We start from the raw sequence: 18,141 nt of genomic DNA, 5'->3' as shown, positions 1-18,141 counted from the left end.
GCAGTCACAGATGTGGGAAGAAACTCCTCCCTTCTTCATTAAACTAGCCAGCAATGAAGGCTGTACACCTACCATGAAGTTCCATTTGCATGTTCACAAGGAAACGGAGTGCAAGTCACTTTGTGCAGCCCCCACCAAGCTATGGTACATTCAATTACTGCACATTATTTGCATATTGTTGTTTCTGCATTCCTGAAGATATTAAAGGAAGCACCAAGAATAGCTGATGCTTTCTGGTGGGAATTGTGCACAATAATGGATAGCTTCCTTCTATCTACCTGCTGCCTTAGAACATTAAATCTTGATTCCCTTGAGAAGACATCACCGTACATTTTAACATTACATGACGTTGCACATGTGGAAAGTCACAGAAGTCATCTGTACTGGATCAAACCTTAAGGAAATGCATTTTGAAGTTTCAGAGTGGGCATTTTAAGTTTCGGTTTTCATAACTGAAATTACAGAGATCTAAAAAAGCACTCAGATTACAAAGGTCCTGACAGAATACCGGAACATTCTGAGCTTCCACATTTCCGTTTCAGCAAGAATGCAGTCCTGGTATGGGTGCCATTACCCTTTCTGGCATACAGCCTTTTATGATTTGATCTAGGGAGTTCTTCAGCTACCATTTTTTTGTTCGGTCAGGCTGTATATTGCTGTTCTCTGCACACAATTAAATAGCACAGGTGCATGGCACAGGACATCTGAAATTAGTGTCAACAGCATCACACTGATAGACTGATGAGACAGAATTGAGCTAAGTTCATCCTGACAGCATTGGGTGCTTTCTTTTCAGGTGATGCAAAGTACATTTTGAGGCTTCTGAGCATATACACGAGGTCCCACATGTAGCATAAAAGATGCATTTGTGGTACAGAGTCGTCCTCTTTTCGCATAGCAAGTTTTGTGCCCACTGTTTAGATGGGTAATTTTCACATTAGGAGACAGCAAGGCGAGGACTGATGAAAAATTTTCCAAGAATCAGCTTCTGACTATCAACAATGAACCAACCTATTTACCAATCTGTTTTGGCAGTGGGGTTTTTTTTTATTTTTTTATTTTTATTTTTTGGTTCTAAATAATTTTCCAAACATGCCATGCATTCTCCTTCCACTTTTCTAAAAGCTACACCAAGGGTTCTGGGGCAGCCTTATGAGGAAAAACCCAAAGCTGTGAGTAGTAATCAAGGAATTATTAGCTGCTGCTAACTATGCATCCTCTGTAGCAGGTCTTTGTTATTAATTTGGTATTTCCCTAATGAGCCTGAAGCTTACTGATGCACACTCCCTCAGTTTGCAGAACTATTTAGTTTGCAAGAGTTCCATGCTTTTTCAACTTCAGAAGAAGAGCTTGGAGTCCTAACTTCAACACCAGACTTGGTTACCTGCTATAAGAGAGTAACTCTTCTCCTTAAGTGCATACTTGTAAATTTTGTTATTAAATGAGAAGCACAAACTGCCTAAAGATCTTAACAATTCAAAACAGAACATGAGTCTCCAGCAAAGACCAGTTCTACTACTTCTGCTGTATCTGTGAAAGCAGTAATTATTTTTAAAGACAGTATTTTTCTGCCTGTTCAGTAATTTTCTCATCACATTACTGATTTTAGGACTTAAACGCTCTGCAAGAACATAAACTCCTTCCGCCTCAAATTTCTTTTCTTTTTCCTACTTCAAGACAATACGGAAGCTCTAAAATCCTTTCCACTCATCTCCCCCCCTTCTTTTAGACACTTATCAATGCTACAAGAAATAATCAGTTCCTGGAACTGTGAAAAAGGACTTAGTGCTCCCCTCTATCCTCAGCCAGAAAGCAAAAGACTGAGCTCTAGCTGGAAAATAAAAATAAGATTTTGCACAGTCTGACATAAAGCACTGTAAGTACAGGGACAATTTTAAACTGACATCACAAGTCGGGTTACATGTTCATTTTGTAGCACTGCTCATAAAAGATCAGAGTTGGAATTACACACTAAATCAGAAGAGATAATATCCTATTGCTGTGAGCTCATTTTGCTGCCATTGCAGCAGTGGAAATTTGGGAGTGGTGCAGCAGAATAGATAAAATACTGAAGATGCCAAGTGAAAAACAAATAATAGAATATATATACATTGAATGTTACAGAGCTCAGGAAATGCTACTTGAAATGAGATTTCCAATTTTGCTTCACAGGGAGGCACCAGACTATACAAAACTAAAAAACTAAAACCAAACTAAAACAAAACTGAAATCAACAAGAATTTTCCTAAACTTTTTTTTCCTTCTTACTGTCTATTACTTGAGATCCCATAAATTCATGCATCTTTTGTTTTCTTGCTGTTGGAGGAACGCCCACATTGACAAAGGCTTTTAAGCATATATTGAAATTGACCTCTGAACACTTTTTTAGAGCTGCCTCAATCTGGAAATCCCACTACCTGTAACTATGACTTGGAACAGCTTGTTTGGGATCGAAGATAATCTGGCTCTTTCAGCACACAAAGTATAGAAGTGCAAACTGATTTCATTCTTCTGTACAAAAGGTGAAGAATTTCATACTCATATATTTCATACTCATATATTTCATTTCAGGAGATGGCCTTAAATTTATTTTTTTCCCTTTTCTCTAAAGCTATTTGTGCTAATTACTAATACCTACTAACTACTTCAGGAACAAATAACTGAACAGCTGATGGATGCAAGGAAAAAAAAGCCATTATATGAGATACCTAAATTTACTCTATGTAAAAGTAAAATCAACATCACTGATGAATTGCTAGATTAGTACTCTCTCTCAAAAACATCTTGTGGTTTTGATAAATAAGTGCTTCTACTTACACTAGGGACAGCCGAACTTTTCTTACGTTCAGGAATATCAGCCTTATTTGGATTGCTGGCATTTCCAAGCATTGGACTAGCTGGTGCAATTCCTCTTCCTGCAACAGCACTACTGCTAGATTTTCTTGATTGAATTCCTTCCTCTTTTAGGTCACTGTCTGTAGTACTAGTTTGGCTTCTTTTGGGATATGCCACTACTGGGGGGATGGATGGTCCAGCTTAAAAAGCAAACAAAAGAAACAGAAAAATGATTTTTCTTCTCAGAGGTACAGTTGCTATTTTTCTCTACAATAGAAATGCATTCACACTCATGAAAATTGAAATAATGAACACTGAGAATCAGAGATGCAAAAAGGTCATTCTTGAATTATTAAACTATGCATACTTTAGAAGACAATAATATATTTAGAGAGCAATAAACTCTTACTTTTTAAACACTTGTGTCTTCACATCTGCTTTTTTCTCTTTGGAGGAAAATATGAAGAAAGCTTCACACTCCCCCCCTTTTTTTTTTTAATAAATCTGGCAAATTTGACACTCAAATCACCTCTGGTAAGGTCTTCCCTTGTATAACAATTCAAAGATACATAACACTCTTCATTTCAGCTCGCTAAAGACAGGGAAGGTCATAACAAACAATCATTTGAATTTAGTAGATGAAGTTACTACTTGATTTCAATGTAAGAATTGAGAACCTAATAGAGTCTTGGGGTTTAACTACTGACACTGGTTTAGCTTGCAAAGAAAAAAGCCCCACACCCTGAAGAGTCATCTAAGGCCACTGAACAATTAACTGACTCATTCGGATCAGAGGAGACCCTTCACTAGCATATACCCAATGTACACTGTGCAAGCTGGTGTCTGATAAAAACAGATTTCTGAGACACATACCTGGAGACATAACCCCATGCTGCCAGCAGTACTAATGGCCTGCAGGCTATGTTCAGCCTGAAGAGCCAAGAAACTGCTTCAGTTTGCCACTAACCTCTATTAAGCTATTAAAGTGATAAACTATTTTATCACTGTACAATTAACTACATTTCATTGTCAGGTCATTGTCCTCTTTATCTTTGGGGGATGGAGACAAATTCAGGAACTGAACAGCTAGCAGTTGTTACTTGCCACAGCACTGCAAATGAGAATTGCTCACCATGATCGCTGTAGCGCCGCTGTTTCTGGCTAGAAGATATGCTTCTCTGAACTTTGTGGTGGGGAGATTGTCCAGTGCTATTATTAAGATCACTACTTGGCCGAACTTTAGCAAGGGAAAGATTGCTGCTGGAGCTTGAATCACTTGCATCCAACTGCAACATAAATGAAAATGTGAAACAACATGTGCAGACAAAACAAACGCCCACCAAAATGCCTCCAGCTTGCAAGAAATTTTGTGACAGCAAGAACCTGCTTAGAGGGGCAGGCAACAATGCTTAACTATGCCCAACATCGATTAAGTTCTTGTGCAGCTGCCTTAGGTGAATCTCAGCAGAATTTGAAGCCTCTGAAAGGACAAATGAAAATCCATCTCTATATTTCCAACCCTCTCCCTCCCCTCAGTTCCATAAGATTTGAACAAGAAGATTCGAACTTTTTCAGCAGAAGCCAACTCCTCCAGCAGAGGAACTGAGAGCAGTTCACTGGTGCCTTGCTCACTTGGTATCATATGAGAAAGTACTCTGCAATGTGAGAACATTTTTAGACTAACAGGCCCTATTCCTCAATTCTCTTAAAATATTTACAGCAAGCACATTTGCACTTGAGCTCTTGGACTAGGCAGGATAGTAACTGGCATAGAGCCCTTATGAGGAGTCACTGCTGATCAAGCAGGATAGTTCCTGGTATCCTACAGAAACTAATTTACTGAATCAGACCATGTTGAGATCACTTACAGCATCATTCAGAGAGTTCAGCTGACACTGATGATTAGAAAAAATTGATCTAAAATGTACTAGACTAGCATGCAGGAATGCAGTGCCTATAGTTACTGATTTAATATTTGCTTCTGATTTTTCTACTGACACTAATACATTCGGTTCTTTGCATTTGGAAGAGTGATCCTTACCTCTGATGATTTCCTTCCCAGCAATAAGTACGTAGCTGTGATTTCATCATACTTCATTTTACTAAGGGATTCTTGAATTTCTTCTTGAGAATATCCCATTCCTACCATAATATCTAAAAACAAATACATGCTGTAAGCAACAAACACTTTGATGCTTACACTTCTTGTATGTTCAACTTGAGAAAGAAGAGAAAGAAAGAAATATTCGAAGAATGAAACAAAACAGTTAACTATGAGAACAGAAAAGCCTAATAAGACATCAAATTAAAAGATTAGTTACTTCGTCCAAATGGGAAAGAAATACAGTGTGGTGCAGAAAAAATACATCATGAGAAATAGTAACATATTCTGAAAAATACTCAATTACCTATTCTTTTCTGGTCCGAGATGTCTAGTTCTGGTTCAACAAAAGGTTTAAGTTCATCCTCCTCATGCCCTGCATTGATCCACCTGTCCTTCATAATTTGCTATAAGGAAAGGTTTTTGTTACTACAACATACTTAGTAGCGAAGAAAGTGAGCTGTGGAAAGAATGATTCCCCCATCTAACAAATACTAATGCTTGCTGACATTTTTCTTTTTCAGAACAAGCCCCAGCACATACTCAGTTTTGCCGTGCTCCTGTTACAGGAATCAACTGTGCACATCAGGGTGAACTACTGCCCAATCAGCACTATTCTAGCACACAGCTGAAAAGTGAAAGTCCAGTACGCAGACAAGGAGCACCAGCCACCTCTGACAAGTCATAGTTGGCTACAGAAGTCTACGGAAGCCAGCATTATTTTGGTCTTTCTTCTCCACAGTGGCACAAAACGCAAGAAGGTGGCAACCAGACCATAAGCTAATAGTGAATATTCCCACATCCCTTTTGTTAAGTTTGGTTGATCATCCATTAGCACAGGAATCAAAACGCTTGCTATCAGGAAAAATTTGTCTGATGTGTGCAGTGTAAAGTCTCATTCATTTTGGAAGTAATGAAGAGTTGGTTGTCCTGTAATTCCTGCAAATGAAACTGTAAATAAAAAAAGCTGTGTCTTCTACTGAATTCCCCTGGAACCCACTCCAAATAAACTATTCATGAACAGCATGACAACAAGTTACTGACCAGCTCAAAAATAAAGCTTGCAAAAAATGACGAGGAGCTTACTAAAACAGTTATTTTTGTCATTACCTCTAGAGTGCCTCTTTTTGTTGGGTTTAGCACCAGGAAACGTTTGAGGAGGTTTTCACAGTCTGTGGACATGTAGAAAGGAATCCTGTATTTTCCCCTTAGTACTCTTTCTCTAAGTTCCTTGGTAACAGAAGCAGAGACAGTAAGTCATAAGCAGCGCGTAACCAAAACATTAGGAAACATGCCCCCTGAAGGCCAACATTCCTGCACAAAGCTCACCTTTAAGTTCTGTCCATCAAAAGGAAGAGATCCGCTCACGAGGGTATAAAGAATAACACCTAAACTCCAAACATCTACTTCAGGTCCATCATATTTTTTCCCTTGAAAAAGTTCTGGAGCAGCATACGGTGGGCTGCCACAAAAGGTGTCCAGTTTATTTCCAACTGTAAACTCATTGCTAAAACCAAAGTCAGCTATTTTAATGTTCATATCTGCATCTAGCAATAGATTTTCAGCCTGAAAGAGAAAGAAAGGTTCATAAAATAAAATACTAGATTTAAGAGGCTACTGCCCGTTTTAACTCATTCTTAAAATGGAAATAGCTGGAACATCTGTTAACATTCCCCTTTCCTGCAAGGTCTTTTGATATACTTCTGACTGTTCATATATTCTGTTTTGAAATAGTCTATACAATGGCTTCGGTCTATGGCAGCTGTTGTGATAACTGAAAACTGTGCTATTGCCATCTGTTTTCTCCATGGAAGCACCGTAGCTAACATTTTTAATCTATGAAGATTAAAAAAAGAATTCTCTCCCTACTCCTTATTTACATGGCATTCCTGCAGAAGTTTGATAGTACGCACAACCCTTAAATATTTTTTCAAGTTGGACTGGTGCATTTTGTTGTGCTTTTAATTTAGAAAGCTATGATATATTTAACATGTTATGTAGCAATATATTAATACAAAAGGCACAGTTTCAAGAAGGGACAGGTCGAGGCAGTATGGTATTAAAGAGGGCAGATTTAGATCTGATGTCAGGAGAACTGACACAACAACTGATTTTTTACTCAGAGGGTGGTGAGGCACAGGAACAGGATGCCCAGAGAAACTGCGCCAGTTGGATGGGGCCCTGGGCAGCCTGAGCATGTGGGGGGCAACCAGCACACTGCAGGGGTTGGAGCAGAGTGGTCTGCAAAGTCCCATCCAACCTAAGTCATGTTGTGCTTCTACAATCACCACTTTGTGTCAAGTGACAAAAAAAAAAATCATTTTTTAGTTTTGTCATCACGATTGATCATTGATTCTGTCCAAAATCAACACTTATCACAGCTCTATCAAACTAGGTTTGTGGAGTGTTTTTCTGTTTGTTTGTTTGCTTGTTTTTGTTTTTAAGACCTTGCAGCTAACACTGACCTCTAACAGACTGAAATCTGATCAGAGAGTAAAATGCTATCTTTCAAAAGCCATGAGATTTCAGTATTGAGAAGCATAACAAATCCTTTTATTTGAAATAGTTCTATATACTCTAAACATTTACCAAAATCTACTATAATGTAAGCAAAAAGAAAACCTACACCCCAAAGTATATCCTACATTTTATAGGCACCATAAAGATCACACCCACAGGTACAGAAACCAGTTGTTGCAGACACACACACACTTTTCCCCACTCACCTTGAGATCTCTATGAACAATATGCTTTTGATGGCAGTACTGCACTGCAGATACTATCTGGATAGAAAACAAGCCCAATTATATAAGTGGTATCTCAAAGAAACAGTTTTAATCAAAAAGTTCAACATTTATTAATTACTAATGTGGACAGGTACTTATCAATTCAGAGCTATATATGCAACTACTCCAACATATTTACAGGAAAGCTGATAAATAACTTAGGTTATTTAGGTGTTTGTTATTTAATCTATTTGGTTTCTACTACATTTGAAAGAGAATTTTGTTTTCTCCTGTATGACTAATTATAGAACAGTAGAAGCAATGTCTTACAGAAAGGTTACTGAAGTATTTCCATTCCACTACCATATACAGCTATAAAAACTTTCCCTTTAGACTGAAGTTTTCCAGCCCCTGTCCAAAGGTGATTTTTCATGCCATAGTAGGGAGAGGAAAGGCTAAGAAATGGCATGGCTACTGGAGAAATTACTGGTGGAAAGCTTGTCTGGCTAAATTTCAGTTCTGCACTGAGAGACAACCATGTATCTGACAAGAGCTGCATATGCTGTTTCATACACTGTATGCGAGTAGCAAACAATAGAAAAACTATATGCAGAATAATCCAGAGTAATTTCTTCCATCATAATTTCCAAATATCCTTGGTTTTTCCTGCTTTATGTAACTGACTATATAAGCTACTTACACAGCTGTCCCAGTATACTGCTTTAGAGCTACAGGCACAGAACTTTACACGTAGAGAAAAGCTGGATAAGGTCATACTGTTACATGATCACAAATGCTGTCAAAATACATTTTAATGTAACGCACGTGTGTTCAGAATTGAGGCAGATATTATAACTTAAAATATGTTAATTGCATGTAAAAATAATACACTGTAATAACTACACTTAAATACATGCATTTCCATTCTGTATTGCAGATTAACATTTCCAGTACAGAAAGATGAGATGACATTAATGCTCCCAAAAGTAACTCATTAGAAGGTAACCCAGCTTAACATAACAATCCTCCTGCATCTGTAGGAAGCAATGTTGTGCACTCTATTTAGAATAGATGAAAGCAAGGCTCTTGGCAGGTCAAAGAAGTGTCCTACCAGTCATTTTGCATTTCAAGCTTCAGTAACTTGTCTTAATCTTTGTGCCCCTGCATTACTGAATCATGCATATCTACAAAATGCCACCTTAGAAACCAAGTGTTCAATGAAAAGTTGAAATACTTCTGTTTCCTACACTTCCATTCTGCTTTTGTCCCTTTGTGAACTGATAAGACTCCCACTTCAGCTTCTACCGGCCTCTAAAGCAGGTGAGCTCTCCCATGCCACCACCTGCACCACCCATGAGGTTCTCCCTCTCCTCCCCACTACCATTCCCTTGCACCAGTCACAAGCTCCCCTTCCCCAGATGCTCCCAGCCTGCCAGCACCACAAACCCCTCATGCTTTATTCAGCACTGCAGAGAGGCAGCACGATACTGCTCGCTTCTGAGCTGCTTTTACTCTAAGAGCAGGAAGTCTAGCAGATTATCAATCAGCTGCTTTCTCCAGGGATACTTCTGAACTATTCTGCACCGCAACAGGATAGCACAGACTGCAGAAGCAAGCCAAATCCACAAGGAAGGGAAATAATGTAACGCATGTAAGAAAGATTAACAACAGTCATAACTGAACAAGGAACACAAAGTATGGCTTCACTGCGTCGAATTCCTTGCCTTCCACGTTCTGTCACTCGTTCATTAGCAGCCCCCTCATTCCCACCTATTAGTGTGAGAAACTTGCTGATACTTGGTAGGTGGAGATAACAGGGCAAGAAACAGAAGGCTTCTAGCTGCAACAACAGGAGCACTTCAGTGCATCTCTCTGGAGGAATTTTAAAAAAATCCATATAATCACAGGATTTTAAGAACAAGATGGCACATGTGGAACTATTCTTTGTAAGGGTTGGCTGATTGAACAGAACAACAAAAGGACAGATGAACAACCTCCCCAGGTCTCTTCCACAGTGCTAAAATGAGCATTTCGTTTCTTAACTGGAATATACAACAGTAATATGGATTTTGTGGATCTTTTTTATTTTCTAAGACAATGTCCTAATATATACCACTAACAAAACTCAATGAACTGCTTCTACAGGAAAGAGTGGGAAGGCTGAAGGAAGCCAGATCTACTCTGGTACAGTAGAGGAAGAGAGGGAAGTAATACATATTCATTTTCTATTTTTTTGGTGGGAGAAGAACACTCATTCACCTTCCTCTTTACCTGACTCCCCATTTTTGCATCAATTCCTAACCAGACAGGCAGATTTCTGTATGGAGTAAGGATGGTGAGACTGAACCAGAACTGTCTGGAAATCTGTAATGGGGAAATTAAAACTAGGTGACATTAAGAAAGCAAAACATTCTGGATCTGAATTTCTCATACACAGTTGCACAAAAGGAAAACGATATGGAGAGCATTGAACAGAGAAATGAACTGCAGAGCATGGCTGTATTTTTACTGTTTGTACCTTCTCATGTGTTCCTTTTCAAGCATGACTGGAATAACTTGATCACTGTCTTGTTTTTTTTTTTCCCCCTGTTAGAAGGCCCAAGTATGCATAAAAAAAGGTACAAAAGATGTATTTGTATATAAATATATCTTTATTTGCTTAAAGATGGGAGAACTACCAAATCCTGCTCCTTGTCTGGTAGAAAGAGAAGCTGAAATGCTGCTTCTGATAAAACACAAATGTTTTATGCCTAAATTACGTCTATTGAAAGAAGAAATAGGATCTGAAAATAAGATATAATATAATGCATTGTAAGTACTAAGCTCAATACCACGGCACAACTGTTTCTGCAGTTTAAAGAGGCCCCTTTCTGTTAAACTAGTTAGTGAATTAAAAAAAAATCCCTATTATGTCCTAAATCCATCTAACATTAGGACAGCTGCACTGAATCAGATAAAAGTCCTACACAGAGCATTCTCCCTCCAGCAATGGCTAAAAGCTATATGAAGCTATTGTGAGACTTCAGTAAAGTAAAAATGAATGGTTTTATGACCCACAAACCCAGTAAGATCTAGTTTCTTCTCACTGTCCTGCAGTCAAAGTCCTGGTGTTGGATAAATGTCAAGCTTTGATCAAAGTTTTCTGACTTCTGTCCCACATGCATGCTCTTTTCTCCAGCAAAGTGTGATGAGCTCACACTATAGCTTCTATCCTTAGGGTATTACTATGGTTCTCTTTTTTCCCCAGACACTCAAGCTTTTGTTGCTCTCAACAACCTATCTTTGAGATCGAGATCCTCTACAATTGGCTGAATTCAGCAACCAGTAAAGTCAGCTATTGAGGAAAGACAGAGGCAGCTGCCTATTCCAGGTTTCTGAAAGGAAACAAGACTTACAGAAAGAGAATTAACACATATTGCAGTAGACTGAAGTGCAGCCACCCATATATCTTTATGAACAGCATCTATCCTAATGAATTACAGAAATAAAGCAGGGAATTCAAAGTAAAACACTTAATGGGTCAAACATGCAGCTTAGCAGCTTTATCTTTTCAATTCTTTTCCTTTGTTTTTGAAGAAGGTGGGGCTTTTTTTTCTTTTCTTTTTTTTTTTTTTTGGAAGATGCCTATATCCCACATTATATGTCCATATAATATAACACATATATTATGGTTTTTCACAAGTTCTCACATAAAGGAGAGTTGAATCCTTGAGAGAAAAAAAAAGGTAAATGTGCAATGGAATTACTGCAAGATTCATTTCCTCACAACTCCTGCTAAAAGAAAGGTGGCACGAAGATCAGAGAACCAGTTCTCAGCATTCACATGTGAGAAAGAACAGCAAATTCTTTGAAGATATTCTGAAGAACTTCAGGTGACATTACAAAGACAAAGGAAATGGTTTGGGATTTAAAGACAGCTAAAGTGGAAATGACTGCTCCACAACACAGCACAGTTGATCACACATATCCCAATGCACAGCAAAGTACATAAGAAGTACTTAATCACAAAGGAAAGTGCTCTACCTGAAGGAATACTGAATTTAAAGACATAAGGTTTTGTTACAGAGGTAGAAAAATTTTCCTTATGCTAAAGCTCCGTATCAGTCCAGTAAACACAAATCTCATCTCCTGAAGTCTGCAGCTGCCTTTTTTGTTCTTCGTTTCTTTTAATCTGCTGCAAAACTAAATACAGGACTTCTTTATTAATTCTCACAAATTCATCTAAGTTATCCAATGTGATGGTAATCACATAAGCACAAGTTTCTGCACAAGAGCAGAAAAGAGAGCACATTAGGCCAGTGAGATCTGCAAATGAAACACCAGCTACTGCAAGAGGAGCTGGATCTTTAATTATGCAAAAATATTTATGTTCAACATTGCTTTATTGTAGAACACAAATGCCTTTCTAAAGATGAATGAAATTCCAGCATTTTCACAAGTTCAGTTTATCCATCATAAAGAAAACTATAAACTACCAAGCCTAGAAATTATTCTTCAGTGATGTTTTAGAGCAGCTGTTAAATTGCATCTTTTCATACAAGTGCACGGGTGTGAACGGGTGCCTACTCCAGGCACTGCCCATGTTTGCTCCTGACCTGGTTTGCAGTGTGTTATACTTGAACAATCTCCAAAAGGTTGCAGACCAGCTGAAGTAAGGATATATGAAATCAACCCAGAGGAAATGAATTTTGGAACAGAGTCCACCAAAGTAGTCACTGTGTTCTGGCACTCCCAGACACCCTGGCACGAACACTAAGGAAGCCAGCACTGCTGAATGGACTGCTAACCCCTCCAAAATACTGCTGAAACCCAAGTTTCCTCTCACTGAGTGTTACGAGGGCTACAAGTCCACACATCCCAGTGAACATTGCTAGGAGTCAAACACAAAGGACAGCTGTTTCATCCATTTCACCATTAAAAACAAGGTGGAAAAAGCTGATGTATAGGAACGTTATACATACCTGTCTAAATTTAGCTCTTGCTTCCTTTTCCTTCATTCTTCCATGCGCAACCAGATAGTCAAACACCTCCCCTATAATTTAATAATGAGATGCATTAAAGCCAACTCAGAATGCAGAGATTCCTCTCTAGCAGTTACCCACAGCAGCTTCCCTGGAATGACTGTATCACAAGTTGAACTCGAGGTTAAGGTTGTAGGTTAGCCCAAGGGAACAAGGCAGAAGAGAACACAAACAACATTGTCTCTTACAGAAGAGAACAATAAGGCTTAATGAAAGACTGGATATAGACAAAAACATTTCCTTCCAACTGTTCATGACAGAAAAGCAATGGCAATACTTCTATTTTGTAAACAGAGGTGACTTGTACTTCACAGACTTTGTCACAAGGGTACCTTTTGCACTGCAAAAATAAGCTTCATATATGAAAGCATCTGATGATACCTATAAATATTGTTACACCAGCACCGTAATTTTTCTTTGCACAGGCAAATGAAGTATCTTAACCAAAACAGAAATCTTAGACGTAACCTAGGCTTGAAGGACACATTCCCAATGATAGCTGTAATAATGAACCTAGCAGGATACTGAGATGACCCATCACACAAGCATGAGGTAAGACAGCAATGTTCCAGAATCACAGAATGGCCAGGGTTGGAAGGGACCTCAAGGATCATGAATCTCCAACCCCCTGCCACATGCAGGGCACCAAACTCCCCATTTAACACCAGACCAGGCTGCCCAGGGACCCATCCAACCCGGCCCTGAACACCGCCAGGGATGGACAGGGCATCCACAGCCTCTCTGGGCAGCTGTTCCAGCACCTCAGCACTCTCTGTAAAGAATTTCCCCCTGACATCCAACCTAAATCTGCCCTCCCTCAACTTAACACCATTTCCTCTTGTCCTGCAGTTGTCAACCCTTTCAAAGAGTTGATTCCCCTCCTGTTTGCAGGCTCCCTTTAGGTACTGAAAGGCTGCAATGAGGTCACCCTGCAGCCTTCTTTTCTCCAGGCTGAACAAGCCCAGCTCCCTCAGCCTGTCCTCATAGGGGAGGTGCTCCAGTCCCCTGATCATCTTTGTGGCTCTCCTCTGGACCCTCTCCAACAGCTCTCTGTCTTTCTTGTATTGGGGGTTCCAACCTGGATGCAGTACTCCAGATGGGGCCTCACAAGAACAGAGTAGAGACAATCACCTTTCTGTCCCTGCTGGCCACCCATCTTCTGATAGTGCTCAGGATACCATTTGCTTTCCGAGCTGAAATGTACAAGCCCAATGTTGTATGGCTAATGGTGTGGATGTCTAAAGGAGACTACCAAAGTAGCACAAAAATCTGTGCTTTTTTAAAACTTTGTTTTTCACTGGTTTTAAGCCAATCTTGCCATTTTGAAACATGTCAGTACAGGCTACATTTGAGCTCAAGGCACAGCCAACAGGCCCATGGAACACTGGTGTGTTGCTGAAAGCACAAATCTTAACTAAAAACTGACAAATATTAAAATAAAAAAAAAAACTCCCAACAGCACAAGTTAGCATAGTTTTTAAGATTCTTCATCAATATGCAAGATTAATATTAATTTTAGAATTTAATCAAATACTTAAATATTCTCTATTTAAGAGCAAGATACCACTGTTATGCAGATAACCAGCTCACAAGGAAATTGCTGAGTTAAAGAAGGAACTTCAGCAAACTGAAGTAATAAAAAAGCTAGTTATACAGCAGAAAAAGCAACAGCTGAGCATTCTGAGGGAACGTGAGGATTTTCTACAGAAATCCTTGCTTCCCTCATAGCATTACTACTTAACACCCAAGTCAGAAAATTCTCTCGGGTACATTTCACAGCCATTTCTTCAGAAAATTTGAAGCAGCAAGGCTGAATGCTTTCAGAATTTAGGTAAAATGATGCCAGATAAGGAATTATAGTCATTTTACGCAAAATACTGCAGTTACTGGAATACAGTTCCGCTCATCCTCCAACCAGGGTTCACACTGCTCATGTGAGCAGTCTCTTGAAAATAGAAAATTGATCTTTGTCACTCAGAAAAGTGGCCATGCCTGCTTTGAACAACAGCACATGTGCACAGGGCACTGCTCACATCCTGTCAGCGCAATATGCGTTTCTCCATTACTCTAAGATCTCATTACTTCAGAGAACAGTTGGCCCTTCTACCTTGTGGAAGCCAATCACTAGATGGCAACAGGACTTCGCTTTTAAGTGTAGCACCATCGAACTGCAGAGATGCCTCCACAAATGTGTACTGGCCAATATCACAAGTGTTTTACAATTCTTGCTTCTGTTTAGACAAAGCTTGGCTGAACATTCAGGGAATTGCTAGAAAACAACATGGGCAATCTGGGGATTCTTTACACGTTTTATAATAATTATCTAACCTTCACATAATCTAACAGAATTCAATGTTGAAACTTATCTGAGACGGAACTCTATTTTCCTCCCAAAGCTGAAGAAAAGGCTCAACTATTTGAGATTCCCAGATGCTGATGCTAAAGGGTCACATTGACAAAGAAGGGACTATCAGGTTTTAGCCAGCCAAGAGTAACTTAAGCCCAAATACTTTATCTAGCTCTGCTGAAAATATCTGACACTGCACGGTGCAGACTTTTTCCCCCCTCTGCAATCAGGAATAATTAAGTTCCTCCAAAACCTCCCTCCTGAAATGGACATAGGTAGTATAGTAATATTTGACAGCAGAATGTCTGTGATGAAGGCACGTCAAACACCACCAACATCTAAAAAAACTGAAGTTGCAAAACTCTTACTTTTGACACATCCCATCCATGTTTTTACCAAGTATCTTATGCAAAAGAAGGCACTAGTCCTGGGGAGCTGAACACAGTAAAAGGCTGACATTTGTTATAGACAAAATTTAAGTTGTAAAACAAAGCAAAAGTTACTAAATTCCAGTAAGCTCAGAATGAAGGTTTTCAAGATATGAAGACTGAACAAGTTCTTGGGACTACTAAAGACTGCTTAAATTTGTATCCTACCACGACATTAATATTTGCTAAAAACAAAACCAAAGCATTAAACTAAAAAGTGCTTTCTGCCACTTGGCAATTTGTTTACCTCTTGGCTCTAATAACAAACTTACTTACCCCCACTTGCATATTCCATTATTAAATAGAGAGTTTTTTCAGTTTCAATGACTTCAAATAATTTCACTGGAAAAGAAAGCAATTTATTAATCAAATAGCTAGTTGCAGAAGTATTCATTTAATTCCATAGGGAACTCTGTTGGAGAACAATAATTTGCTTGCTGCTTGACAGTATCAGAATATTACTCCTGACAAGCTTTTTTTCTCCAATATCTCTAAGTGGAAAATACTCCAACATATTTGCTCATCTCATAAGGATCAACATTTTGTCATGAAACAAGACTGTTGGCTACGAGGAAAAAGCAAGTAACTTATGCAGAACTTCCATGAATTTGAGTGTCAGCACTGAGCATCACCAATAGCCATTTTTACACACTGTCCTGGAACACATGTTGACAAGTAAGTTATCAATCAGTTTGCTGACAGTACTGTAACAGCAGTGCTTCAACTAAGCAATCCTGAACAATTTCTTGACCATTTCTTGTGTTGGTATACAATTATTTTAATGAGAAATTAAATTCAGTAAAAATCATTATTCTACTCAAAAGATGTGAGTTATCAATAAGCTATGGAAATTGCAGTTTCATGTAAAAGGGTCAACATTTTTTGCTTTGTTAAACAATTATGACAGTGTATTTTTTTTTACTGCTATGTAACAGTATATTAACCCTCTAGTGCAGAACCTTCTTTTAAACTTAATATATTACATGAAATAAACAAGGTACCTATATTTGGATGATTTAAGATCTTCATTATTCTTACTTCTCTAAAGAGCTGAAATAAACATAAAATATGAAATGTTAATGAAAGTAATAGGCAACATCTGTTCTTCCTAAAGCCTGATGTGATATACTTAGCTAATTTTAAACACAGAGAGCAAACATTACTATTTGCATTTCAACAAAGGTCATTAAATTAACCACTTACTGGAGGGAAGAGCTAAGTGCCTCCTTGTTTTAAGCCTGCCCTAAAAACCTGAAAACACCCGCAAAGTGCTGCAGGTAGCTCAGGAAACAAGTGATCTTAGCTCTGTGGTTCTCACACCATGGGGCCCCAAAGACCACTTTAAGACCACGCAGCTCCTCGCAGGCCACTACACATCTCATACACTTTCACATCTTCATAGAAAAAGCTTGGTTTCAAAGTTCTACAAACCCCATGCAGAGCACCATTTGAAAACCAACATATTAGGTCACTGGTATGAACTCTTCACCACTTTGTTGGAGGTCAGCCTTCCACAGGATGCTACAGAAATGCTGTGGCGCATGACAGGAGCTCGGAGGTGAAAAATCAACTGCTTATCTCACAAAAACCACACTGCTCAATGAGCAAGTTTTAAGCACGGATAAATGGTCCTGTGAGTCTCCTCCTTGGGCCTTCAGAGCACTCCTTCAAGACGCCTAAGGCACAAGAACATCTAGTTCAGGCCTTGGTAGCATCGCTTCAAGAATTCAAGGCTGCTGACCCAGCGCACAGACTGTGCTAGCAAGTTCATGGGGCAAAACTCCAGTGGATTTTTCCTGACTAAACAATCCCTGGTTGAGAGAAGATACCACAATCTGAGGGTAAAACCTCAAAGGGATCAGCCTACTGCCACCCTCTCCACCATGCACGGGCCTGCTGCCTTCCTTCACTCAAGCTCTGGGGTTAATCTGAATTGATGCACGAGGTCAAAGCATGAATTTTACAGGAAAATCTTGCCAAAACCAAAACTCCTTCCAAAAATACATAAGCCTTCTTCTGCAGCTCCCTTACCTACCCCAGCTCATCTATTTTAGCTGAAAGGATGGGGGCAGAACGGATGCCAGAGTACAACCACCTCTTTCGAGCACGGCATGGATTCACTTCAACTGTGTTGTGTTCACAGACCTCTTACTGGCTCTGCAGGGCTTCCTTCCCTAAACCCTGACAACAGCAGTCATGGGAAGGGGGTCTTGCTTGAATAGTTACTTCCAAAGAGTTCAACTCTGCCTAATCAAACAGAGTACACTCTGTCCTCCTGCAGTGGGACATGCAACTGCATTTAACACATAACAAATGAAAGCCAAGCTTGCTCCTGATCAGCCGTTAATTATTTTCACCTTTGAAAATTCTCTTTTGTAAAAACCAATTTAAAGAGGCACAATAAACACAGTGCAATATTAAGAATGCCACAGGTGTTGTTACTGCAATATAAAATGTTTTTAGGATGCTTGTTAATAGTAGATGAAATAATAGTAATAAAGAAGTCCCATTTCTCCTCCCAGAGAAGACTAAAGATAAAAAATATTACAAAAAAAACCCCAAGTGCAAATACTGTTGTATTCAGATTCCTTCAACTCTCTATAGCCACTGTTAAAACAAACAGCAACAAATAAAACCCACAAAGAATGACCTTTTTAGGCAGCATGTTACACAGTAGCCATGC

General features: G+C 39.1%; 1 protein-coding gene across 10 annotated transcripts in view; it reads right to left on the bottom strand.

Annotated features, from left to right (window-relative positions):
• MARK3 (microtubule affinity regulating kinase 3) overlaps positions 1 to 18,141 on the bottom strand; it is a 60,440-nt gene that overhangs the window by 17,637 nt on the left and 24,662 nt on the right. For all 10 annotated transcript variants that reach the window (XM_048947499.1, XM_048947500.1, XM_048947501.1 and 7 more), the window contains exons 4-13: positions 16,460 to 16,508; positions 15,735 to 15,800; positions 12,624 to 12,694; positions 7,663 to 7,719; positions 6,266 to 6,502; positions 6,047 to 6,166; positions 5,244 to 5,343; positions 4,877 to 4,989; positions 3,968 to 4,121; positions 2,818 to 3,035 (exon numbers count right to left, since the gene is read on the bottom strand). In XM_048947499.1, coding sequence (XP_048803456.1) covers positions 2,818 to 3,035; positions 3,968 to 4,121; positions 4,877 to 4,989; positions 5,244 to 5,343; positions 6,047 to 6,166; positions 6,266 to 6,502; positions 7,663 to 7,719; positions 12,624 to 12,694; positions 15,735 to 15,800; positions 16,460 to 16,508 — 1,185 coding nt within the window. The remainder of the gene's footprint in view (positions 1 to 2,817; positions 3,036 to 3,967; positions 4,122 to 4,876; positions 4,990 to 5,243; positions 5,344 to 6,046; positions 6,167 to 6,265; positions 6,503 to 7,662; positions 7,720 to 12,623; positions 12,695 to 15,734; positions 15,801 to 16,459; positions 16,509 to 18,141) is intronic.

The sequence above is a fragment of the Lagopus muta genome, chromosome 6 (assembly GCF_023343835.1).
Source record: "Lagopus muta isolate bLagMut1 chromosome 6, bLagMut1 primary, whole genome shotgun sequence".
Classification (NCBI taxonomy): Eukaryota; Metazoa; Chordata; class Aves; order Galliformes; family Phasianidae; genus Lagopus; species Lagopus muta.
Note: the sequence above shows the minus strand (reverse complement) of the source record. Positions and strands in the feature narration are given on the sequence as shown.